This window comes from Elephas maximus, chromosome 21 (assembly GCF_024166365.1).
Source record: "Elephas maximus indicus isolate mEleMax1 chromosome 21, mEleMax1 primary haplotype, whole genome shotgun sequence".
NCBI lineage: Eukaryota > Metazoa > Chordata > Mammalia > Proboscidea > Elephantidae > Elephas > Elephas maximus.
In genome coordinates this window covers 71158764-71182153 of record NC_064839.1, presented here as the reverse complement: position 1 = coordinate 71182153, position 23390 = coordinate 71158764, and the positions used below count along the sequence as shown (strand labels likewise).

The following is a 23390-nucleotide window of genomic DNA, read 5'->3' as shown; positions in this document are numbered from 1 at the left end:
AATTTCAGAAACTCCACATTCTCTCATTCTGTGCTTCTTCAAAGACACAATTTCATCATCCGTGTCTCTATTCATTGCTGTCCCAGAGTTGTTATCAAGCAAATTGCCAAATTCCTAAACTTTTGAATTGGCCTCCTTCAGTATTTGTTCTGCACAATACCTGTTACATTTGCCCTAAAATGGATTTATTACACCGACTCTGTGTAGTTTAAGATGACAGATATAAAGGTAGATAAGTTATGTCTTAAGGAGCCTGGTTATTCCCTTGCATGAATGTCAGGAAAAGTAGGAGAGCAGAGAGAGTGTATGAGCTGGTTCTAAAATTGTGTGGAAAAACCGGTAACTGGTTCATGAGAATGATGTATAATCACGATAGTGGTGGAGAGGTGAGTGCATTATATGATTTTTACATAATAAAAATTGCAAAGAAGATTTAACAAGGAAAATGAAAATTAATAAAAGCATACCACCCTATTCCTTCCACTCATTTCGGTGGGGGAGATATGAGGAAGTAGAGAATCTGTATTGCAATGCATCAGGAAATTAAAAATCTACATAGCAAAAAAACAGTAACAGACCAGTTTTTTGCTTTTTTAATAGAATAAGTAGTTCTTCATATGTGGTCTCTGTGACGCATAGCAGAAAGGCGCTTAGAAACACACAGTAAAGCAGAATTGGGAGAACACGGAGGTTGAAATGGTGGTGTTGTTGTTGGGTGCCTTCGTGTTGGCTCTGACTTATAGCGACCCTATATACAGCAGAAGGAAACTCTGCCTGATCCTGCACCATCCCCACAATCATTGCTATGCTTCAGCCCATTGTTGCAGCCACTGTGTCAATCCATCTCCTTGAGGGTTTTCCTCTTTTTCATTGACCCTCTACTTTACCAAACATCATGTCCTTCTCCAGGGTCTGTTCCTTCCTGATAACATGTCTAAAGTATGTGAGAAGAAGTTTCGCCATCTTTGCTTATAAGGAGCATTCTGGTTGTACTTCTTCCAGGACAGATTTGTTCGTTCTTCTGGAAGTCCATGGTATACTCAATATTCTTCACCAACACAAAGAAATGGGGGTAGCAGGAATAAAAAAGCAATTAAAAAGACAGAGTGGAAACAAAAGTTTAAAAAAAGGAAAGAGAGATATGGGATGGCTTCATACTTTTTCTCTAGAAATAGTAGAGATTAAAAATGTCATTAATTTCACTGAGCTCTTAGGGAAGAAATACATTTTCAACCATGAGTTCATTGACACACATACATTTATACAAAGCCTTCCCATCTCTCACATCATAGAGATAGTGACTTCTGGAAGTGTGACAAGAGATTTAATTCTGGCCAACAATAAGGAATTGGTTGGAAAAGTGATACCTTAAGAGAAGGTGACTGCATGATCTTAGACTTCGGGACAGTTAAGGAATGGGTGGTTGAGCACATTTAGTTACGTATGTTAGAATTTAGGAAGACAGACTCTGAAGATCCAGGAGAACAAGAATTAAACTACAGAATGGAACCCCTTCAAAGAGTAGAAAATAGCCTGAAAATGCAATTCTGATTCTAGGATTTTGGGGGCTAGAAAGGCAGAAGGTGATGGTTCATAATTATATTTAAGAACGAAAATCTAAAACCAGAGACTTCAAGATCTGCTGTTTTCAAACCCATTTAAAAAAAAAAAAAATTCAGATCCCTGAAAGTCTGCCTACCTAAACATCTGACAAATTCTAGGAAGTAGAGAAGCAAAATGAAATGTAGCAAAATAACTGAGGATTGGTAGATACAGGAAGAAAAAGACAACTGGTCATTAATTTATGATAGCCGCTTGGTGTTTTGTCCACACTCTGTGCCAACACGTTTCCTGGAGGATAAGAGACAGCTTAGAAATCAGTCAGGTCAAACACAGAGAAGGAAAGCTCAAAGAATATACTTTAGACGGCGCCTTGAGAATACAGAGCTGAGGCTCCTCTCAAATATTTCCTGTTACATTGGCCTCTATCATGCCATGGTAAGTCAAGCATGTAATAGCTCCAAGCAGTAAGACTCCTGTAATTTATTTCTTGTAACTAGGAGCTATTTGATATTTCTGCAGTGCCTGCATCAGGAGGCCAGAAGAAGGTGACATATGTACACCATCGCTATCAATTACTCGAGGTTGTACAGCTTAAGACGCACCTCCTAACCCCACTGCTTTGGACAGAGTGATCGTGGGGCCATATCATAAAAAAGCTTTATAGACCTTGGTAAGAATTTTAAGCTTGTTTTGAGAGCAGTGTAGACCACTGGAGAATTTTAATATGGGAAGTGATTACACTGATTTTTATGTGAAGACCAGATAGAAGGGGCAGAAGTAGAACAAAGAGTCCACCAAGTGAGGTATTAGATAACAGTCTGGCTAGATTGGGAGCAACAGAGATGGAGTGAAGCAGATGGACTTAGGAGGTAGATGTTTTTGAGAAAATGTGTTTGGAAATAAAGCAGACCTGATTTACCTGTGGATTGGACACTGGGGAACAAGGGAAAGAATAGAGTTAGGCGTGGCATTCCAATGAGTAGCTGGGCAGGTGGTGATTATAGTTACTGGTGGTGAAGGTGGGGGGCGATCGATATCCAGAGTTCTCTTCGAACATCTTAACTCTCAAAGTTCTGATGAGAGATACTTGGGCCTCAGAATTCAGGATTAAACTTGTGGATGGACAGGGAAGCAGACCAGAGATGATTTTTCAAATGGAAGAAAGTCCAAAAAGAGGGCAAAAGTAGGTGTATTTGTGGTTGTCCCTCCTCTTCCTGTCAGCAATACACCTGAGTACCCTAAGTCTCCTCTCCTCTCTCCCTTCCTCCCCCATAGACATCTTGAGCCCACACATGAAATAGGCAGGGAAGTTTGGTTAATTATCAGCCAGAACCACTTCTCCCAAACTCTCTGAGATCCTAACTATTTGTGTTTTTTAGATGTGAAAAAGCAATTATCCCGGGAGGACTAGTTTTTAATCAGGGGTAAAATAGAGAATAGTAACAATCATTCAACAATTTTTTAGTATAAATTTGATGTATGCTAATACCTACTTAATATCTCAGCACTAGGAATATGTATTTTTTTATTAAGTGTGGGTAGGGGTACGAATAGAGAAAATCAGTAGAAGAGACAAAATATGATTTTAATTTGAAAGCTAGCATTTCAGAAAGAACCCAGATTAGAAAACCCTGGACAACTCGGCTATTCAGGAATATTTTGTACATGTTTAGCCTTTCTTTTCTACTCTCGGAGAGCAATTAATTCCTGTTGGAGACCTACTCCCACCCCTTTTCTCCTCCTGCTTTTTAGGTACCAGTTAAGGACTAGCTTTAGCGCATGTCTTCTGTGTTGTATCATCAGCTCAAGTACGCAAGTATTATCATGCATATACTAGTTCATTCTTTTAAAAATGAACTTCAAACCTATTATTGCAGAGACCTTTGAGCATACCATGATAAGCAGTCAGATGCACACACGCACATTCACATGCTTGTCCGCAAACTTAGTGGGGGGTGGAGAATCACTAAATTCCACGGTCATCTAAATCCTAGCTCTTAGCACAATACATTATGAAAGTCTTGGTGCTAGGGACAGCTTTAGTTCAGTTTTGTTGCAATTATTCTGTGTAATAAGGATCCCCAAATCTCAGGGGCTTACAATAACATTTATTCTTGCTCAAAGGCCTGTGAATCAGCTGTGCCTCCTCTGGGTGTGTCTGGGATTGGCTGAGTAAGGGCAGGCTCGGATGTAGGCCATGGAGTAGGGTCAGGTCTGCTCCCCACGTCTCCTCATTCTGGAACCACAGGTATACTGTAGTATGTTCTTTCCATGGAGGAGTGCAAGAAAGCAAGAAGGCAAGCAGAAATGTGCAATGCTTTTGCCCAGAATTGGCACACAGGAACTTCTGTATGCTTTCATAAGTCATCCCTAGGCTCCAGCCAGGGCCAAACCCAAAGTCAGTGGGGTGGGGAGTGTGCTGCACCCAAAGCCTTGGAGAGCGAGGGAGGGGGAAAAAAAGGATTGTAAACATATACCTTTATTTACTCAGGAACAATGCTTTGTTAAACTTTCCTCTCCTGGCTCAAACCAGAGTCTGGCACCGTAGTGAATACTCAAAAAAACATAGTGAGAAAGCAGAAAAACCAAAAAAACCCAAAGCCATTGCCATTGAGTCAATTCCAACTCATAACGACCCTATAGGACAAAGTAGAGTTGCCCCATAGGGTTTCCAAGGAGCGCCTGGTGAATTCAAACTGCCGACCTTCTGGTTAGTAGCCATAGCACTTACCCACTACACCACCAGGGTTTCCAGGAAAGGGGAAGGAGAGACAGAAAGAGGAAAGAGGGAGGAATTCTTGGAGTTTCTATGTGGATGTCTCCCACCTTGTCCCTAGTCATTATGGTTATATTCCTTTCAGAACAGAGATACTAAAAATAAAAAGCACTTGAAATTTCAAAAATAGTTCAGAAACCCATAACTTTTGCAAATTCTGTGCCAAAAGCTATATATCCTTCATAATCACTTAGAACCTTTGACCTCAATTCCTTTCAACTTTTTCCTGTTGAGTATATCCGTGAAACCCACCAGGAGTAGCTTCTTGAAGGGACAAAATATCCTTTATATACATCTGTCCTCAGAGCCTGACTCAGAACCCGATGTGTGTGCATTGAAGGAATACCATGCAGATATTTAGGAAAATGTGAACTTTTTACAATATTCATGTAACACTTAGACTTAACTTGAAAAATTAGAGGGAATATCATCTTTTTTTAATCTCTCTGAAGAGAGTGTAAAAACTAATTGAATCCTTCTCTTCTTGTGCTGAACTATATTTCCCCCCCTGAGGATCACCAAATTAGTGAAAAAGAATGAAGAGATCACAGACCTCTGCCTTACAGTATAAAGAAAGCATTGATTCATAGGAAATATAATACAGTTTTCATATTTTTATTCATTATGAAGACATCAACTACAGAAATCATTGCAGTAGTTAGAAAATATAAATTGGAATATTATATGATATTTTGATTCCATTATCTTGGTGGCATACAGGACTTATGTGTAAGATTAGAGTGAAAAGACAGCAAGGGAAGAAAAATGAAGGAATTGTATTCATTGTGTTCTTATCTCTTTGGCAAATAAATGACCTCATTCCTCCATTTGCAGTAAGTTGTAAATATCAGTGGTATGTAAACTTGGTAATCAGGCTTTCTTACTAATATAGGATCCGATGACAAGATAGATCACTACTAATGTTAGTAATATGTTAGTCCTCATCATTTAAAAGCAATGTTCTAATATTTATTCAAAATGTTGTTATTGTTAGCTGCTGTCAAGCTGCCCCCAACTCATGGCATTGCCCACGCACAATGGGATCAGATCATTGTGATCCACAGGGTTTTCACTGGCTGATTTTTTAGAAGTAGATCACGAGGCCTTCCTTCCTAGACTATCCTAATCTGGAAGCTTCACTGAAGTTCAGCATCACATCAACACACGCAAGCTTCCACTGACAGATGGTTGGTGGCTGTGCTTGAGGTACATTGGCGAGGAACTGAAACGAGGTCTCCCACATGGAAGGCAAGAATTCTACCACTGAACTACTACTGCCTTCCTCCTATTCAAAATACAGTTAACTAAAATTTCTTTTGATCAAATTCAGCCTAAGTGTGATGCAAGTGGATTCATATTTAATGTATTGTCACAAAAATTGTAATACATAAAATTAACTTCATGGGACATTGCAGTACAATATTTAATGTGAACAGTGTAGTAAATTTATTTTTTAAAATTTCCATGAATCATAGTAACAATCTGACTCCATAAGTTAAATACAAGAGAGAAAAAGAAAAGAAAATGTAAAAGAAAAAAGGCAGAAAAAAAATGAAATAATCATTTCTTCATCCCCTTTTTGTTCAAATCACAAGGTGTAACACATACGAAAATCATCAAATTTTACTACTGTTTGGGAGACAGATAATTCATAAATGTAAGTGGGTCCTATAATAAAAGAATGGAAATTTTGATGACTATCTCTGTTCTACATTTTATTTTAGAGCCTACATTTACCAGGTTCACTAGATCGTATTAATCTGAAAAATTAACTATTACCAAACATTCCCTCTGCAGTTGACATGGAGACAGAGCTTCTGCATAAATTTCTAAATGTGATGGACAATCAGGGAAATGTATACAATTAAATATCAACTTTAGCGGTCTCTAAATGGCATAATACAATGGCTTGGCATCAAACTGAATTTAAAAACAAATAAAAGATGTGTATGCAATTTGAGACTAACATAAATAACGTCTTAAACTTCTTTTACCAGGTATATCCCCTAATCATACTACAAACTCCTCCGAAAGGACCAAATGGATCTGAAATTTGCCACTTGGCCAGTGTAAGAAATAAGTGGCCCCATGACCAGTGTTGAAACACCGGCAGGCTTTACCCGTCTTCACAACCCCAGCTCGAAGTTATAAGTGAGGGCCATAGACCCCTGAGAAAGAGGGAATAAGAAAGTCTACGATTGCAATAAGGATGATGTTATAGAAATACAAAACTTTCAATACAAAAAGGTGGAGGAGAGAGACCACAAATATAATTTAATTTTAACTAAGTCAAATAGGATTATAGATTGAGAAATGCCCCCTAGGAATAACATGAACCTAAGACAGGAAGCATTTCCAATGACATCTAGATTTATTTACAGATTCATCTAAGACCTAAACGTGAGAAAAAGAGTTACGTCCTGTAGAAGAGACAATACGAATACCCCAATAACTGAAGTGGGAGTCAGGGATAACTAACTGTCAGAGCTTTCAAAATCCCTTGGTTTTTTCTACTTTCCTTGTCCAATGACTGGAGGGATTGGTCAAGTTCATCTCTTAAATTGAAAATCTTTAGGTAGAAGATGCTGTGTTAGAGGCATTGATCATCTGCAGAAGGACATGAGTTTCAAAGGCGGTATGAATACGACATCTTTTGGACCCTGCTGTTGCGAGTCACCCCGCAGGATGACGACTGTCAAAGCTTACCGTAGCCTGTGCTATATGACTCGCTGCCTACTGCTCCCAGAAAACAGTCCTCAAGACAATTCCTTTTGCCTTTTCAATATTAGCTTCATTCTATCTCAAAACCTGTTTTTAAAATTCTTCATTCTTTTCCTTTGTCCCAATTCCTTTCTCTTTCTAGCACCCCTTGTGACAAAGTAGAGCTGCCCCATAGGGTCTCTTGACTGTAATCCTTATGAGAGCAGATCTCCAGGTCTCTCTCCCGAGGAGCCGCTAGGTGGGTTCGAATCACCTATCTTTTGTTTAGCAGTGAGTGCTTTACCATTGCACCACCAGGACTCCATATTTTCTATGAACATTACAAAATGTAAACTTTCTTATGCAGGTTTTTGTACTAGGGAAAAATTTAAGATTAAGTGTATCATAATTTGGATTTCTAAAATGAAAGGGTAAATTAATAGTCAATGCTATATGAAATAAAATCCTCAGAGGCAAAAAAAGGCATAATACAAGCAGGAAATTTTTCAGCATATCTCCCAGGAAAAGCACTTATCTCTGTTTGAGTTACCTGGCCATTCCACAACCATAATTACTCATCACAGTTTACATGACAATTCTGAATAACTGGGGAATTCCTCAGGATTGATCGTCATTAAAGAGTGAGTAAACCATCCTATTCAAAGGCTATTCCAGCTAATTAAAATCAACACACTGTAATGTTTTATCATGTTTCCTTTTCAAACAAAAAGCAAATTGAGTTATAAGAGAAAAAAAAACAAAACAAAGCACATTGCCATCAGTCTATTCCAACTCATAACAACCCTATAGGACAAAGTAGAACTCGTCATGGGATTTCGAAGGAGCAGCTGGTGGATTTGAACTGCCAACCTTTTGGGTAGCAGCCATAGCTCTTAACCACTGCACCACCAGGGCTCTATAACAGAAAAAGGTATTGACAAAATATTCGCTATCAAGTAGTCTCTGGAAATTTACCTGGTACAGTGCCTATATGATAAATGAGTTAGATGAGATTTTGTCATTCCAACTCCAGATTTTGGTTAATTTAATTTCTTATTCTTAAATTTAAGCTATACTGTTTGTACATGCAGAAGAAGCCCTGGTTGCACAGTGGTTAGAATGCTCAGTTGCTAGTCTAAAGGTCTGAGGTCAACCCACCAGCTAGCTTCTAGTGAGAAAGATGTGGCAGTCTGCTTCCATAAAGATTTACAGCTTTGGAAATCTTGGGGAGCAATTCTTCTCTGTCTTGTAGGATTGCTATGAGTTGGAATCAACTCAACAGCAATGGGTTTGGTTTTCTGGTTTGGGTTGTACATGTATCATAAATTTCTATTTTTAGAAGCTGTTGATTAAATAGTGATCTAGGTTATAATCTAGTGTGGATACATCTAACAAATATTTATTCTACTAATACATTGTTATCCATGAGCTGCAGGATAGGAGAGTGCTGATCCTGGAGCCATCTTCTAACCCCCTCCGTATGGAGTAAGGTATCTTGGCAGGCCTCTCAACTACAGAATATGGTGCCATATTTCATTTGTAGTATACTTCATGAAAAGTATTTGTCAAGGGCTATAATCTAAAATTGTTGCTGCTCAATAATTTTATCACGAGCTACCTTAAAGTTATCTATGAAGGGTTGTTTGAGATATCTGCAGCTCTTCTCTTCCTCTATATCCGAGAGCACAAATTCAAATGACTTCAAGGGTCAAAGGCACAGACAAATGAATAAAGTACCCCAAAATATCTAATAGAAAGAAGTGAGAGCGATGGTTACCAGCGAGGTGCATCCCATGCTTAGAAACATACTCTTTTTTTTTTTTTCTTTTTTGAGCCTCTGTATGGTCCAAAGAAACTCAGTGCCATGCCCAAATTTGGCTGGGAGCCTACCTGTCTTTAGCCTCTGCATCTAGATAATCTATGATCTAGCCTAGATTATGTTAGTGCTTCCCGAGCTACCCGAATTCTATTCTTTGTTTTCTGTACTATCTTACAATTGATCTTACTAAATTTTGTCCTGATGCCATGGTTTTAGGAAATTTTTAGCTGAAGTTTATGGGAGGTTTTTTTTTTTTCCCCTTGTCACAGCCCAATTAATTGAGCCACCACTAGTCTGTCAGTTTGTGATACTGTGTTGGCTTGCATGTTATGATTCTGGAAGCTATTCCACCAGTATTTCAAATACCAGCAGGGTCAGCCATAGGGGACAAGTTTCAGCAGAGATTCCAGACTAAGACAACCTAGGAAGAAATGCCTAATGATCTACTTCAGAAAATTAGCCAGTAAAAACCCTGTGGATCACAACAGAATATTGTCCTATATAGTGCTGGAAAATGAGCCCCCGTACATTGGAAGGCACTCAAAATACACAATGGCCATGACCATGGATTCAAGCATACCAACTATGATGAAGATGGATCAGGACTGGCAAAATTTTCATTCTATTGTTTATGGGGTTGCCAGGAGTTGGAGCCTATTGTTTGACACTGATAACAACAACAATTAATTAAGAGCTTTTTCATACGAAGCAGTGAATTTTGCTCTTTAACAAAGCTATTTTATTTTCTAGTCAAGATATCATTAAACAATAGTCAGTTCATAATCCCTACTTGTTTTTGATCCTGTGCTTGTAGGAATTCTTGTTTTTGTTTCAGAAGTACAAATAGTAAAAACCTACTCACCCCACACCTTCTGAGGTGGTCATAGTGCTCTTTGCACACATGCTGCCTTCCTCTCTTCGTCCAGGCACATAATAGGGCTTACCTCCTAGTTCTCTTGTAGTTGGGGTAGACTGTGAGTAGTACTGGCTAAAGAATTTTAACCTGTGCCACTCCCAGCTTGGAGCATTTACTACCAACCTGAGACCCACCAGTGCCCTTGTTTTTCTCTGCTTTTGTTGCCAGCTAGAAAACCTAGGTCCTGCTCAGTGTGGCTCATCTCAGCCAATAAATGAGAGGCCAAAGTGGGAGAGAGGAAAGACAACTTTATTTCATTGTGTAAGGAAAGGAAACAGTCAGGGCTGCTGCCTCCAAGACTGCTCAGTGAGGGCAAGGGAGAAGGTTATACTTTTAAGGGATTTACAAATAGGAAGTTCATACAAGTTACATCAACAACACTCCTAATCATACTATGAAGGCACGATGGGGCTTACATATAGCTTCATGCAGCACATGTTCAGAAAATGGCAGTTAAACTCCACACAGAGGAGGTGAAGTTACTATGTATGAGGTATTTAATGAGCTAAAAGATTATTCTGAATATAAACATGACACCTAAGCCAGTTTCTGCTGATTTCCTTTAGTTTTGGACAGCAGTTAAGGGGAGGGGAACCAGGATTTTAACGTAAAAGTATGGGGCACATCAAGCAAAGGAACCAGGATTTTAATGTAAAGCTACAGCGCATGCCAAGCAAGCTGCTTGAGGCAGTGAAATTTTCCACAGCCTGAGGACCTCTGTCTTACCGTGGTCACTGGCAATGTTCCAGAGAGTGGCTGCTCCATCAGCCTCTGATCATAAGGGAGAATGACAATGACAGCACAACTTCAGGGTGCCCATTTGACCCAAGTAGACATGAACTGTAAGCGAAAAACAAACCTTTGTCTTTTCAAGCCCGTGAGATTTGGGGGTTGTTTGTTTGTTACTAGCACCAGATCCGAGTTCGACTCCTCCCCATGCCCATCCCGCCATGGCTGGAAGGATGTTGTTGGATACCACTGAGTTGACTCTAACTCATAGTGACCCATGTGACAGAGTAGAACTGTCCCATAGGGGTTTCTAGGATACAATCTTTATGGGAGAAGATCATCAGGTCTTTCTCCTGTGGAGCCTGTTGGTGGGTTTGAACAGCCAACCTTTCAGTTAGCAGGCGACCTCTTATTCTTGCACCACCAGGGCTCCTTATTAGAGGGTTTTTGTTGTTACTAGGCACCGTAGAGTTGGTTTCGACTCATAGTGACCCTATACAACAGAGAATTCCCCATAGGGTTTCCAAGGAGCTGCTGGTGGATTTGAACTGCCGACCTTTTGGTTAGTAGCCAAGCTCTTAACCATTATGCCACCAGGGCTCCATTAGAGGGTTAAAAAAAAAAAAAAAAAGAGGGTTAGATGCAGGAAACTTATGCTTACACAAGCTGCCTGAATGTAACTGCCTTCCAGGGGCAAAGGAACTGAATTCTATCTTTCTTACCAGGATGATTGATAGTGACAAAATCCAATTATATCTGTTCTTCTTTGGGACAAAAGAGGCAGGACTTCTCTATTTTTAATGATAATGTTGTAAAGTAGAAAGAATGTATCAGTTTTCTGGGGGGAAAAAAACATGATTTAACAGATCTATAGATCATGTATCACCCTTTTTATCCTTTTCCCTAAATTATAAAATTTATTCTTTAGAATGAAAAAGACAAGGCCTTGCAGAAACCTAGCTCTGGCACTCAATAATTTACCAAGCTGATATCTTCCTAGATTATCACATGGCAGGTGGGTAGTGGTCTCCTGGTACCCAAAAATAATTGCTATATTTAATGTAAGAATGCTGTTGAGAGGACTGCAATTGTGTTTCAAAGAATAAAATGTTTCTCTGATCTTAACTCCAGTTCTAGTTTGCTCTCCTAAGTGACTAGTTTGTCTCCGACAAATACATACAGTGATCATGTGTCCTTTTCTACATCGTCTGCTAGGATTACCATGTTTCAGAAGCATGTATGGAGGACATTACAGCATCTACTTTGTGTATTGACGTCACTCTTTACTCTCAAATAAAAATTATAGAGGCTAGAATTTTAGGATATGTAAAGTTATTCCTACTTAGAGTGTTCACAGTTGTTAACTGGTACCCAAAACCAGTTGCCATCAAGTCAATTCCAAGCCGTGGTGACGCCATGTGTGTCAGAGCAGAACTGTGCTCTACAGGGCTTTCAGTGACTGAAGTTTTGGAAGGAGAGCGTTATGCTTTTCTGCTGAGCTGTGTCTGGGTAGATTTGAACCCCCAGCCCTTGGGTTAGCAGCTGATTGTGTTAATCTTTATGCCACCTGGTGACCCCTGTCAATTGGTGTTGGTAGTTTAAGTAAAAGAAGCCTAGTAACTGGATTATATAGAATGGTAGTTAAATTTATAGGATCTGAGTGAGATTAGTTGTATTCAAATCCTAACTTTGCCTCTCGGTAGTTATGTAACTTAAGCAATTGACTTAAACTCACTGTGCCTCAGTTTCCTCATCTTTAAAACTGGAGTGCTGCCTTGGTGATTGCGAGGATTAAAAGTGTTAATAGATGGACACCACTAAGAACGATGCCCAGCATGTTAGTTGTTACAGTTATTTCTCCAACAGTGAATGGTCAACAATAACAAGTTAATCAGAATGGTTCAATGTTAACCAAAGGCCTTTAGTATAACAAGCGGTATGCTAGGTCCTAGAAATACAAAAATGAGGAAGACCTGACCCTTGTCTTGGCTCATAGGATTAAAAAAAAAAAAAATTTTTTTTTTTTTTTTTTTTTAATGATAGCATAAAAAGAGAAAGAGACATAAATGGGTAATTTCAGTGTAGTGGGAGAAGATCAATAATAAAATTAATTGTGTTTTCAATCAAAACATAATTCTCTGCTAACATATCAATATAAGTACTTCACTTTGAAATCCTCAAGGATATACTCATTTTTGCATCTCTCTAACCAAGTGTTGAAAATGGAAAGCACTTAGACATTGTAGGATAGAGGAATTAACTGAAGGTGGGATATTCAAGTGTTGCTATCCAACAGTCACCTTATTGGAATGGCTCACAAATAAATGCAATTTCAATTGTAATGAGTGTTTTGACAAAAGGATTATATAAGAAATCAGGGGTGAGGGAGGGAGAAGGGCTATACAGGTCTTGGCATTTGGCTTTTAAGCTGAGACCTGGAGGATAAACAACAGGTACCAAAAGGAGGAGTGTTTCAGACAGATGTGACAGCGAGTATAAAATGGCTGAGGCAGTGGAGCTCATCAAGGGCTTTCGGGTTTCAAGACCTAAAAGAAGGAAAGTGTAGCTGGAGCTAAATAAGCAAGTAAGAAAGTGGCATGAGATGGCAATTATCACATCCTTCACTGACTACCACGTCTAACATAGCCCCATGTGCTTACTCACTCTCTATCCATTTTCTTATTTTCTTTATTGCATTTCTCTTAAAATATTTATTTATGTATTTATTTTTTATTGTATGGTCTCCCCAACTGAAATAAAAGGTCTATTGGAGAGCTGTGTGCCTTACTCCTCTCTGTACCTACAACACTGAGAACGGAACTTGGCATATCATTGGTGTTAAGTAAATGTTGACTAAAAAAAATGGTAAATAAATGCATGTTGTTAGAGAGGTAAGCTGGACCTTAGTCATGAAGGGCTTTATATACCGCAAACAGATTTGGGACTTTGACTTAATGGAAAGCAAACAAAAACTTGGAAATGAAAGATGACACGGTCATAGGGATGAGCAAGACTGAAACGAGTGCCATTTACTGCAGGCAAGTAGGGAGTATGAAGAAGGCAATAATTCTGAATCACAGAGGGAGGAGACAAAGATTGCGAGTGTATTGGAGTAAAAAGTACTGTTTTGTTTTAAAGTCACTAGCCCTAGAGCTCCCAACTTCCCATGTCCTGGGTTTTCTGTACTTGGTGCAGTTAGGGTGGAGGAGAAAGGAGTTAAAATTGGTGAAAGCGTGGTAGGAGAGGATGAGTGAAGTAGGTCTTTAAAGTTAATGTATTATTCACGATTAGCCAAACCCTGTCAGGCATAAATGAGTCTTGCATATGTCTATTGTCTATTGTGACTGAAAACATCCATTGGATTAATTCACAAATTATAGCTTTGATTTAATCTCTTTGTTTCACGTTGTGATAGATTCAGGTTGTTAAAGAATACACACATACTTTATGAGTCATTTTCTTTCAGGAATGATGCAGCTTCAAACAGTTCCTTTGAAAGCTGTGTTATGTCTTCCAGGACTGTGTATATTTGAGGGCAGTCAAACTTCTGGCAGATTTTATGAGATTAAAATCTGTGCTTTCCAAATAGGTTGACAATTAGCACAACACTAGAGGTCATTCTGATCGGCAGAAGTCACATTTAAGATATAAGAGAAATTACAGAGGGCTCCTTTGTTGGAATAATTCGTATTTAAGTTGACACCACTGGACGTGTCAGGAAATACCTTCTTTTTCAAATAAAATAAATCAAACTGAAGTATTAACGGAACATAACTCAAGAAAGTGAATCCCTAAGTGAACCATCTATGATTCCCCCTGTATTTTAACCTTTTAGACCTTCTTTCATCTGTCCGTGCACTCAACAACAGCAACAATAACAAAAATGTACATATACGGAGAACACTATTGTGGTGGTAAGCAAGACAGACATGCCATCTTCCCTCAGAGTTTCAAGTCTAACAGAAAGAGAGACAAAGACATAAGCAATTACAATATAACGTGTTGAAATAAGCACCCAAAACCAAAACCCCCTGCCTTTGAGTCGATTCCGACTCACAGCAACTCTATAGCACAAAGTAGAACTGCCCCATAGAGTTTCCAAGGAGCACCTGCTGGATTTGAACTGCTGACCTCTTGGTTAGCAGACAAAGCACTTAACCACTATACCACCAGGGTTTCCTAAAATAAGCACAGGCGCCATAAAATCAAACAGGAAGAATTCTGAACCAGTCTTGGGCAAAGTCTAGCCAGAGACTTGAAGGTCAGCTGGGAAAGGTGGGAGGAAGGTTTTCTCTCACTTTATTTACTGCTCCCTCCACCATTTTTTTCCACCATACCTTACCCCTGCTTCCCCTTTAAAAGCACAACCTAAAATTGATCAAAATTCCCACAGGCAGACATTTCATAGAAATAACTTCACTACACATTAAAGTGAAGAGAAAGAGGGAAAAATGAAAATAAAACAAACAAACAAAAAAAACAGACGATATAAACAGAAAAAAAAAAGTGTAAAGTTTTGATCCTTAAGATAACTATAGTTCAGGGAAATAATATATACATATATATATAGCAATAAATGTGGTCACATGTTAAATGAGGAACTGAGTTCTTTGTACTACTCTTTGAGCTCCTCTGTAAGGTTAAAATTATTTCAAAGTAAAAGTTTTTAAATGATGAAAATATGGTACTATAAGGTCAACATCATTATCTATATTTCAACACTGCTTCGTACTTTTCAAGTATTATACTACCTTGAAGGTGAAATTACATATTATCTTACTTTTTCTTTTATTATACTTTCATGCTAGCACCTCATTAAAAAAAACCTAATAAAGTATACACAATTTTTAAAGTGTAAGTAGAGTATGAACATTGCAAAATTAATTTCTGAAGAATTCTTACTAGTAAAAAATGGGTATCATCCCCTTTATTTTTTCAGACTGGAATGTAAATATGATTCAGAATTGACATATATTCCCTTTTTTTCTCAGTGGAAGTAACAACAGAAGTCATTTTGCTTACTCTCTCTTTCTCTCCTGCCTAGGTTTCATATGTCAAAGCCATTGACATATGGATGGCAGTATGCCTCCTTTTTGTGTTTTCAGCCCTTCTAGAGTATGCAGCTGTGAACTTTGTATCAAGACAACACAAAGAACTTCTGAGATTCCAACGAAAGAGAAAGAATAAGGTCAGCAACAAAATGTATTGGGGTTGTTAGGATACCATTTTTCACTGGAAAATGAATTTGTTCTATTTAATAGAGAGGTACAGAGAGAAAATAGAGACTAGGACCTAAATATAATATTGCTTTGTTCTTCTCAAATTTGAAACAAATATGCCAAAAATAGCTTCAGGGAGAAAATGGTGACACCTCCATATACCGTATGTACTACCTGGAATACCACTGTTTTTTGTTTCAATTAACAAAGTATATCATTTCTTGGGAAACCCTGGTGGTGTAGTGGTTAAGTGCTACGGCTGCTAACCAAAGCGTTGGCAGTTCAAATCCACCAGGTGCTCCTTGGAAACTCTATGGGGCAGTTCTACTCTATCCTATAGGGTCGCTATGAGGCTATATGAGTCAGAATGGACTCAACGGCACTGGGTTTGGTTTGTTTATCATTTCTTGCTTGCCATGTAAGAATGTCTCTAAGGGTTTTACTTGATGTAAGTCATCAAATATAGTTTTTAAATTTCTCCTTTTCTTGAACTAATTCCTTTGTTTACATCAAATAATATTTATTAACACTGTGATGATAAAAAAAAAATTTTTTTTTATCGTGTAAAACCATGTGGTCTCTTTTTTATGCATACTTTTTTTATATTCTTAAGACATTTCTTCTGAAACACTTTCTTGCCTTGCTATCATCTGATAAAAAATAAAAGCTGTACCCAAAAGCACATTTATTTAGAACATCATTCAGAGACCATAGGAGCTTGTGGAAGTAATCTCCTAATTGAATTTGGATGTCCAGAATGGGGTTGCTCTTCTGTATTAAGACCTATAATGGCGTCTCATGTTACACGCAAGCCATTTTGACCAACTTCCTTTTCTTTTCTGCAAGCGGGAGTTTCTGTTGACCAGCAAATTTCTGAGTTTACTTCTAACATGAATGTACCAACCACCATTGTAAAAGCAAATGGACTCTTGAAGCTGTAGAGAAATGTCAAAGTCATATATAACGGGAGAAATTGTGGCCAAGATCCAGGATCCTTAAATATTTAAGTCAAAACATAACTCAAACGTTAGAAGTAATAGTCTAATGTATACAGTGTGCATTTCAAAGGAAGTTTTAAAGGGTTTAATTTTTAAACTTTTTAAGGATTCATAATGATTTCTGAATTATTGACTGCAACTTATATATTAATTAATTTTTTTTTTTTTTTTTGGAAGCACTAAGCCACAATCTCTTGGTGCTTGGGTATATTCAGTATTAAATGTATTCTAAAGGAAGAACTTATTGAATTGTGTCTAATTAGCCCCCCTGCAAAAAAAAAAAAAAAAAATCAGCACTGCTCCAATAAATACTGAATTCTTTACAGAAGGGAAGGAACAGGAGGATTGAGAGATTGCTGGGTAAATACACTGGACAGAAAGCAAAGCTAGAGCTTACATTTGGTTAAATTTTCATGAAAATGAAAGTGTGTAATTTGTTCATTGCAAAGTGATTGTGATGGGGAGATTAACCTTTTTTTATCCCCTTCCCTGCACCCCCATCCCGCAGCCTACTTACACTTTTCTTATTCTTCTTCACTCTCCCTTTCTCTCTCATTCCTCCTCTTTCTCCCTGTCTACCACCTACTGGCTCCACCTGTCTCTCATGGTGCCTGGCATGGCCTGAAACATCAGGACAAGGTGCTCTGTCACAGGAGCGAACTTCTTGTCTTTATTTCCCATTAGTGGCTGATAAAGATGATTTTCCCCTCCGACAGTATTACTGAGAAATAAAGTAATACTCAAGTTCCCCATCATTTTGGTTTGCTTTTTGACTTTTTTATTTTTCATTTCTCTACCTTCCTCCTACTGCCTATACAATTTAGAATGTATGAACCTTGTGTTACAAATGGTAGAAATGAAGGTTCTGATGTGGTGTCTAAATGGAGGAAGTCTGGGAGATCAAACACATTCTATACCCACAACACACCTAACAGTCACAGCATCTAATGGATAAAGTCATAGACTATAAGCACATACCCTCAGTTCTTGTTCTTCCTTTCTAAAAAATTAGCCTTGCTAAAAAAAAAAAAAAAAAAATTTTTTTTTTTTTTTTTACTAAAGCAGCCCTTTATTCAGTTTTGCCACATGCAAAAATACTAGGATAAAATATTTTACATTCTTTCCTCTTTAACTTACAAAGAGATGACAAGATTAATTTTATCAGTGATTGGAAGTCTGGTAAAATGTTGAAATGCAAAAAGAGTAATATTTTATTATTTTTTTTAATTAGTAGTTGAAATATTCAGGGAGCAAATATTGTGATTAATATTTAGTGTAGAAAAAAATCAAGTTTTCTTTTTTAAAAAGTTTAATTCATAGTTTGTGGGTGGATATCTTGCATATGTGAAAAATCTATTAATTGATACATATGTCTGTTACAATGCTATATATATTTTGATTAGATATGACTTGATTCTCTGGTTTCTCAATCCCTCTTGGTCCACTTTACCTTCCCACAGACAGAAGCTTTTGCACTGGAGAAGTTTTACCGTTTCTCAGACACGGTAAATTCACTTTCTTAACTCTAAGTAGAAGAATGTGGTTGTCAGTACAAACCAGACAGCAGTGTTTGGTGGGGAAACACAGCCCCTTCTGTATTTAAAGCCAAACGAGCGTTGTCCCTGTTTAGCAAAGGATGCTTTCTTTTTCTAAGAACTTCACTTGTCTTCCTCACTGGGTGAAAGGCTATTTAAATATGACCCTTCAGCTTATTAATAGAGCTCTTTCATGTGTCAAGATGATTTGAAGTACATATTAAAGAGAAATATCATATGTATCTTATAATAATCTCTATTGACAGAATAATAGTAAACTTTGATAAAATTAGCTCAAAAGCAGCCCCACTTGCCAGAAAATAAGATCTAAGGCAATAAAATGCTTTGTGCAGTCTATATATCCCTAGAATTCATTCTTGATGTTAAAATATTGTGAGATTCTTCATAACAGAGGAGTGATTTTCGTTTTGGTAGTAACATCCTTTGAAACTGTCGAATAAAAAGAGATCACAAAGACACGTGTTCACATATAATAGCTAAATGTTTAGAAAGGTAATCTAGGGCGAGAATACCGGTCCGTAGGCGGCTAGGCTTGTGGACCCATAATATATCACTCAGTGATTAAATAGAACTGTGCCAAAGCCAAGAATTTAGCCTAGGGAGTCATACACAAATAATGCAATCTACTAAGCTGAAATTTCTTTGGTAAAGTAGGTTTAAATATAACTCCGTAGATGATTTTACTGTACATTTCTGGTTAAGAATCACTGCAAGAGACATAATGTTAGATAGGTATTGCAGTATCTTAATTTCAGAGCTGATATCTAGACCCAGTATTATTTGAAGGTACTTATTATGCTTTTTTATATTATAATACACAATCACTCAGCTATTTTCTTTGCTACTAAAATTGCATGTTTCCCAGCATAGCCACTTTTCCTTTGGTTTTCAATCCTGAAAAAATGATTGTGCATGATCCATTTTTTAAACTTCGTTATCTTAATTGTGAATTTTTAAATTGCATGGAATTTGCATAATCAGATATAGTGTTTGCAAGATAGATAAATAGCTAGATAGGTGGATAGATAGGTAGGTAGGTAGAAAGAAAGATAGACAGGCAGACAGACTGTCTCTTTGGAGGAGCAAAATAATTAACTCTTCTCTAACTAAACAAAGGAGCCCTGATGGCACAGCGGTTAAAGCACCCAGGGGCAAGTCCATAGATCCGTGGCTCAGCTGCTTTCAGGGAGAGAGTCGTGGCAGTCTGCTTCTGCAAAGGTTACCACCTTGGAAACCCTATGGGGCAGTGCTACCCTGTCCTCAGTGGCAAAGTGTTTACAACTGAAAGGCAATATTTATAGGAGCCTTAAAATGAAAGCTATGTCTTCAATTAAAAATTGCTTTAGAACACAATGCCAGAAAAGCTCTAATGAAAAATCAGGCTTATTCACCTCATAGGTGATCAATAAACACTTGTTTTTAAAAAAGGAAATAACATGATAATGCAAATATATTCATTAGAAAATAATATACACATCCCACTTATTTTTATAATATTCTAAGAATTAAGCAAATTTTTGAATTGGTTATTTTCACTGTTTGGAAATTATTCTCTTAACCTAACAACCCCTTAGGCGGATTGGATTTGTTATTTAAAAAAAAAAAAAAAAAACTATAGATTTCTGCTTAGAAACAGTCTGAGCAATCTAAATCTTTAAATCAAAACGAGTCTAAAGTTCAGTTCTATGCCCTTTATTACTGTGAGTACTGGTTTACATGAATTTTCCTCAGTGCTCTGATCTGACAGCATAGGCAAAGTAAATAAAACTGCCTCATTATAGAAAGTTTATCAAAACGGGCACCTTATGTTACCTAAGCATTACTCCCAGGGAATTTTTAACTTGGTTCACCATCAGCTGAGGGATTGTATGCACTCTTTATGCGTTTCTCCTCTGTTTAGGTCCTTTATTAAGGTACCAGTAAATTGCCTATTGTGAAAGAATACAAGTTCGCCCTTGTATCCAGATTTCCCCACCCCACACTGTCACAGCCTGCTGTGTGCTGATTATCTGCTGCGCCGTTTGGATGCTTATCCCCAGTGCTGTCTATGTGGGGGTGTATGCATGCCATAAAAGTACTTTGGTTAGAAGTTGGTCTGCCCATTTATGATATTACTGAAGTCCTATGTATATATAAAAAAAAAAAAAGACATACCAAAATATTTCTCTACACGTTATTTGCTGAGGGATAGGGATGAAATGGGACTGCTTTAATGCATTTCATGTAGCTTCTTTGGCGTTGCTTTGATTTTTGCTGAAAGAAAACACATTCTCCCAATGTCCTAGTACCGATGTCTTCCTAATTATTATTGCATGTTTATCATTTATTTGTAAGGAGACCTGATGGTGCAGTGGTTAAGCGCTCAGCTGCTAACTGAAAGGTCAGCGGTTCAAACCCAACAGCTGCTTGGTGGGAGAAAGATAGGGCAGTCTGCTTGCATAAATATTACAGCTCCAGAAACCCTATGGGGCAGTTCTGTGCTGCTGTACAGGGTCGCTATGACTCAGAATCGACTTCACGACAACGGGTATCATTTATTTATACACACAAATAAAGTAGGAAAGAACCATTAGTTAAAGAAGGACTTAAGAAATCATGAACAAGTTTATGATTTGCTAGGTACAATAATTATCTTTTCAGATAAACATATCATTGACTATCTATATACAAATTGAAGATTATTTCATTTACAGGTTTACCTTACCTTGTCTTACCTTAAAAATAACTAAAGCTAACTTTCAAAGACAACAAATAATTGATTTTTCTGCCAGTGTATTTTGTCAACACTGTAGTCTTAGGACAAAATGCACATAAATACATATTTTGGTGTAAGTGATGAAGCTCCACAGTTGAAAACAATATGGCAGCACACACACAATATTATGTAATCATCCTTCTATTCTAAATTAATTTATGCCATATTTTTTCAATAGATAAACTGTTCCCCGGGAACTTCTATCACGTTAACTTGAGGAAAAGTAGTTTCCTATAATTTAGATTCAAACAAAATTGTATTTGAATGGCTGTAATATACAGGGGCTGAAATTTTGTCCTTTCAGGGAAAACAAAATTGTATGAACTTAATTATTTCCTGTAAATAGATATTTAGAGTTTGTGTTAAACACAGTTAATCCTTGGACCTACCTCCCTTCAGAAATATCTGTGCAGAGAAATGATATCCAATAAGGTAATATAATTTCCACTTAAATCTAAATTCACATGAATTATGGTTACTTCCATCTCAAAAATAGCTAATATAGAAATACTGGTTTTTTCACATATAATTTCTTATAATACCTTGTTTTGTGCCACTCCATAATTACAAGTTGACACTGAAGGAATCTTGTATATTATGCTAGAAATAGATATATTTAAAATAAATTGTCTCATTTATTTTCATCTCTCCTCTAAAATATTTATATTCCATCTTCATAATTTTTCATCTAAAGTAGTCATCCTTTAAGCTTACATTTTACCATTCAATCATCTCCAAACTGTGTCTGAATCTAAGTTTCGTGTGCCTAATTCATATGCCGTCTACAATAAGTGCAAAGTTCTCCTGGGAACTAGATTTTAAAGAATTGTATATTAACAATTGACTTGCAACTATAAAGTATATTATAACCTATAATTGCATTCTTTTTAGCTCTCCGTTTTTAAATTTGTATTATAAACGTTATATATATTACATAGAAATGTATATAGCTGTGTGAAACAATATTTCATTTTAAGTTAATGTTTATTTTAGCAGAACAACTTTCAGTTCTCTCACATTTTTTATCTTAACTTACAATTTTCTAAATAGTGGTGATTTTCCTCAAAGAATATGTTATTGTTACATTTATTAGCAAGTTTTTAAGTTAATCCATACACTTTGAAATCATATACACGGATTATTAGTAATTCAATCTCTTCCCTCTTTCACTTTCCCTTTTGACAATTAAAAGTTACAAAAAAATTATTTAAACAGACAGACTTTTGGGATAATCTATTTAATACCTTGATCCTGTAAAGAGCACCCCAAAGGGGTGGAAAAACTTCAGAACTAAAATAATTTGTTTAATGTAGCTATATCTTACAGGAAGTCATCACTTCACATTCGGGTTATTGTTTCATTCCCACTCAGTGGAAATCTTCATGCCTTCACCACTCTTCAATCCAAGTAATTTTTTTTTTTTTTGTCATTTTTGAGGATAGGAAACTCATATCTCATGTACGGTATGTTAATATGTTTGACGATAGAGATGAAATATATCTACCTTTATATTTTCTAACTCTAATATTTCTTGTTCTAATATGCATTTTACATAAATCAGTCTTTAGCATAATTCTCTAAATAAAATGCCAAGACACTTAGAATGTGCCACAATATGGTATTGATGCTCAGCTACTGAAACATTTTTCTCATTTCCAAATTTAGTGAAAATAGGTCTTCCTTTAGAAAGAATTGTACAGTAACTAAATGGATTTTTACATTCTTCAGTGCTCAAAATTGCTCAAAGCAGATTAGGAGCATTTACTTGTGGGTAAGTTAAATTACTTCTCCAATTTTAGTTAGTTAATCAGCTATGTTCTATAGCCTGTTTTTATCTGATTCTGCTTAACTTTCATTATTACATATATTTTGAGTGGTAAAGTACCCTACCACCACTCATCAGTCAGTTTGTCTTACTGTGGGAGCTTGTGTGTTGCTGTGATGCTGGAAGCTATGCCACCAATATTTCAAGTACCAGCAGGGTCACCATGGTGGACAGGTTTCAACACAGCTACTGGACTAAGACAGACTAGGAAGAAGTACCTGGAGATCTACTTCTGAAAAAGGCGTTCTGTGAAACCTTATGAATAGCAGTGGAACATTGTCTGGTATAGTACCAGAAGATGAGCCCCTCAGTTGGAAAGCACTCAAAATATTACTAGAGAAGAGCTGCTTCCTCAAAATAAAGTCAACCTTAAAGATGTGGATGGAGTAAGGCATTCTGGACCCGTCATAGTAGACCATATGATTGTCCAATTCAGAATATCCAATACCAGTCCATTTCAACCTGCTAATGCCTAGGATATCGATTTTTAAGTGTTTCATTTCATTTTTGACAGCTTCCAATATTTTCAGAATC

The 23390-nt window shown here is 37.1% G+C and overlaps 1 protein-coding gene across 2 annotated transcripts in view; it reads left to right on the top strand.

The window, feature by feature from the left end:
* Positions 1-23390, top strand: part of GLRA3 (glycine receptor alpha 3) — a 233730-nt gene that overhangs the window by 192981 nt on the left and 17359 nt on the right. Inside the window, exons 8-9 of one of the 2 annotated variants that reach the window (XM_049864199.1) lie at positions 15548-15691; positions 18181-18225. In XM_049864199.1, the coding sequence (XP_049720156.1) occupies positions 15548-15691; positions 18181-18225 (189 nt within the window). The remainder of the gene's footprint in view (positions 1-15547; positions 15692-18180; positions 18226-23390) is intronic. The other variant, XM_049864200.1, reaches the window with a different exon arrangement.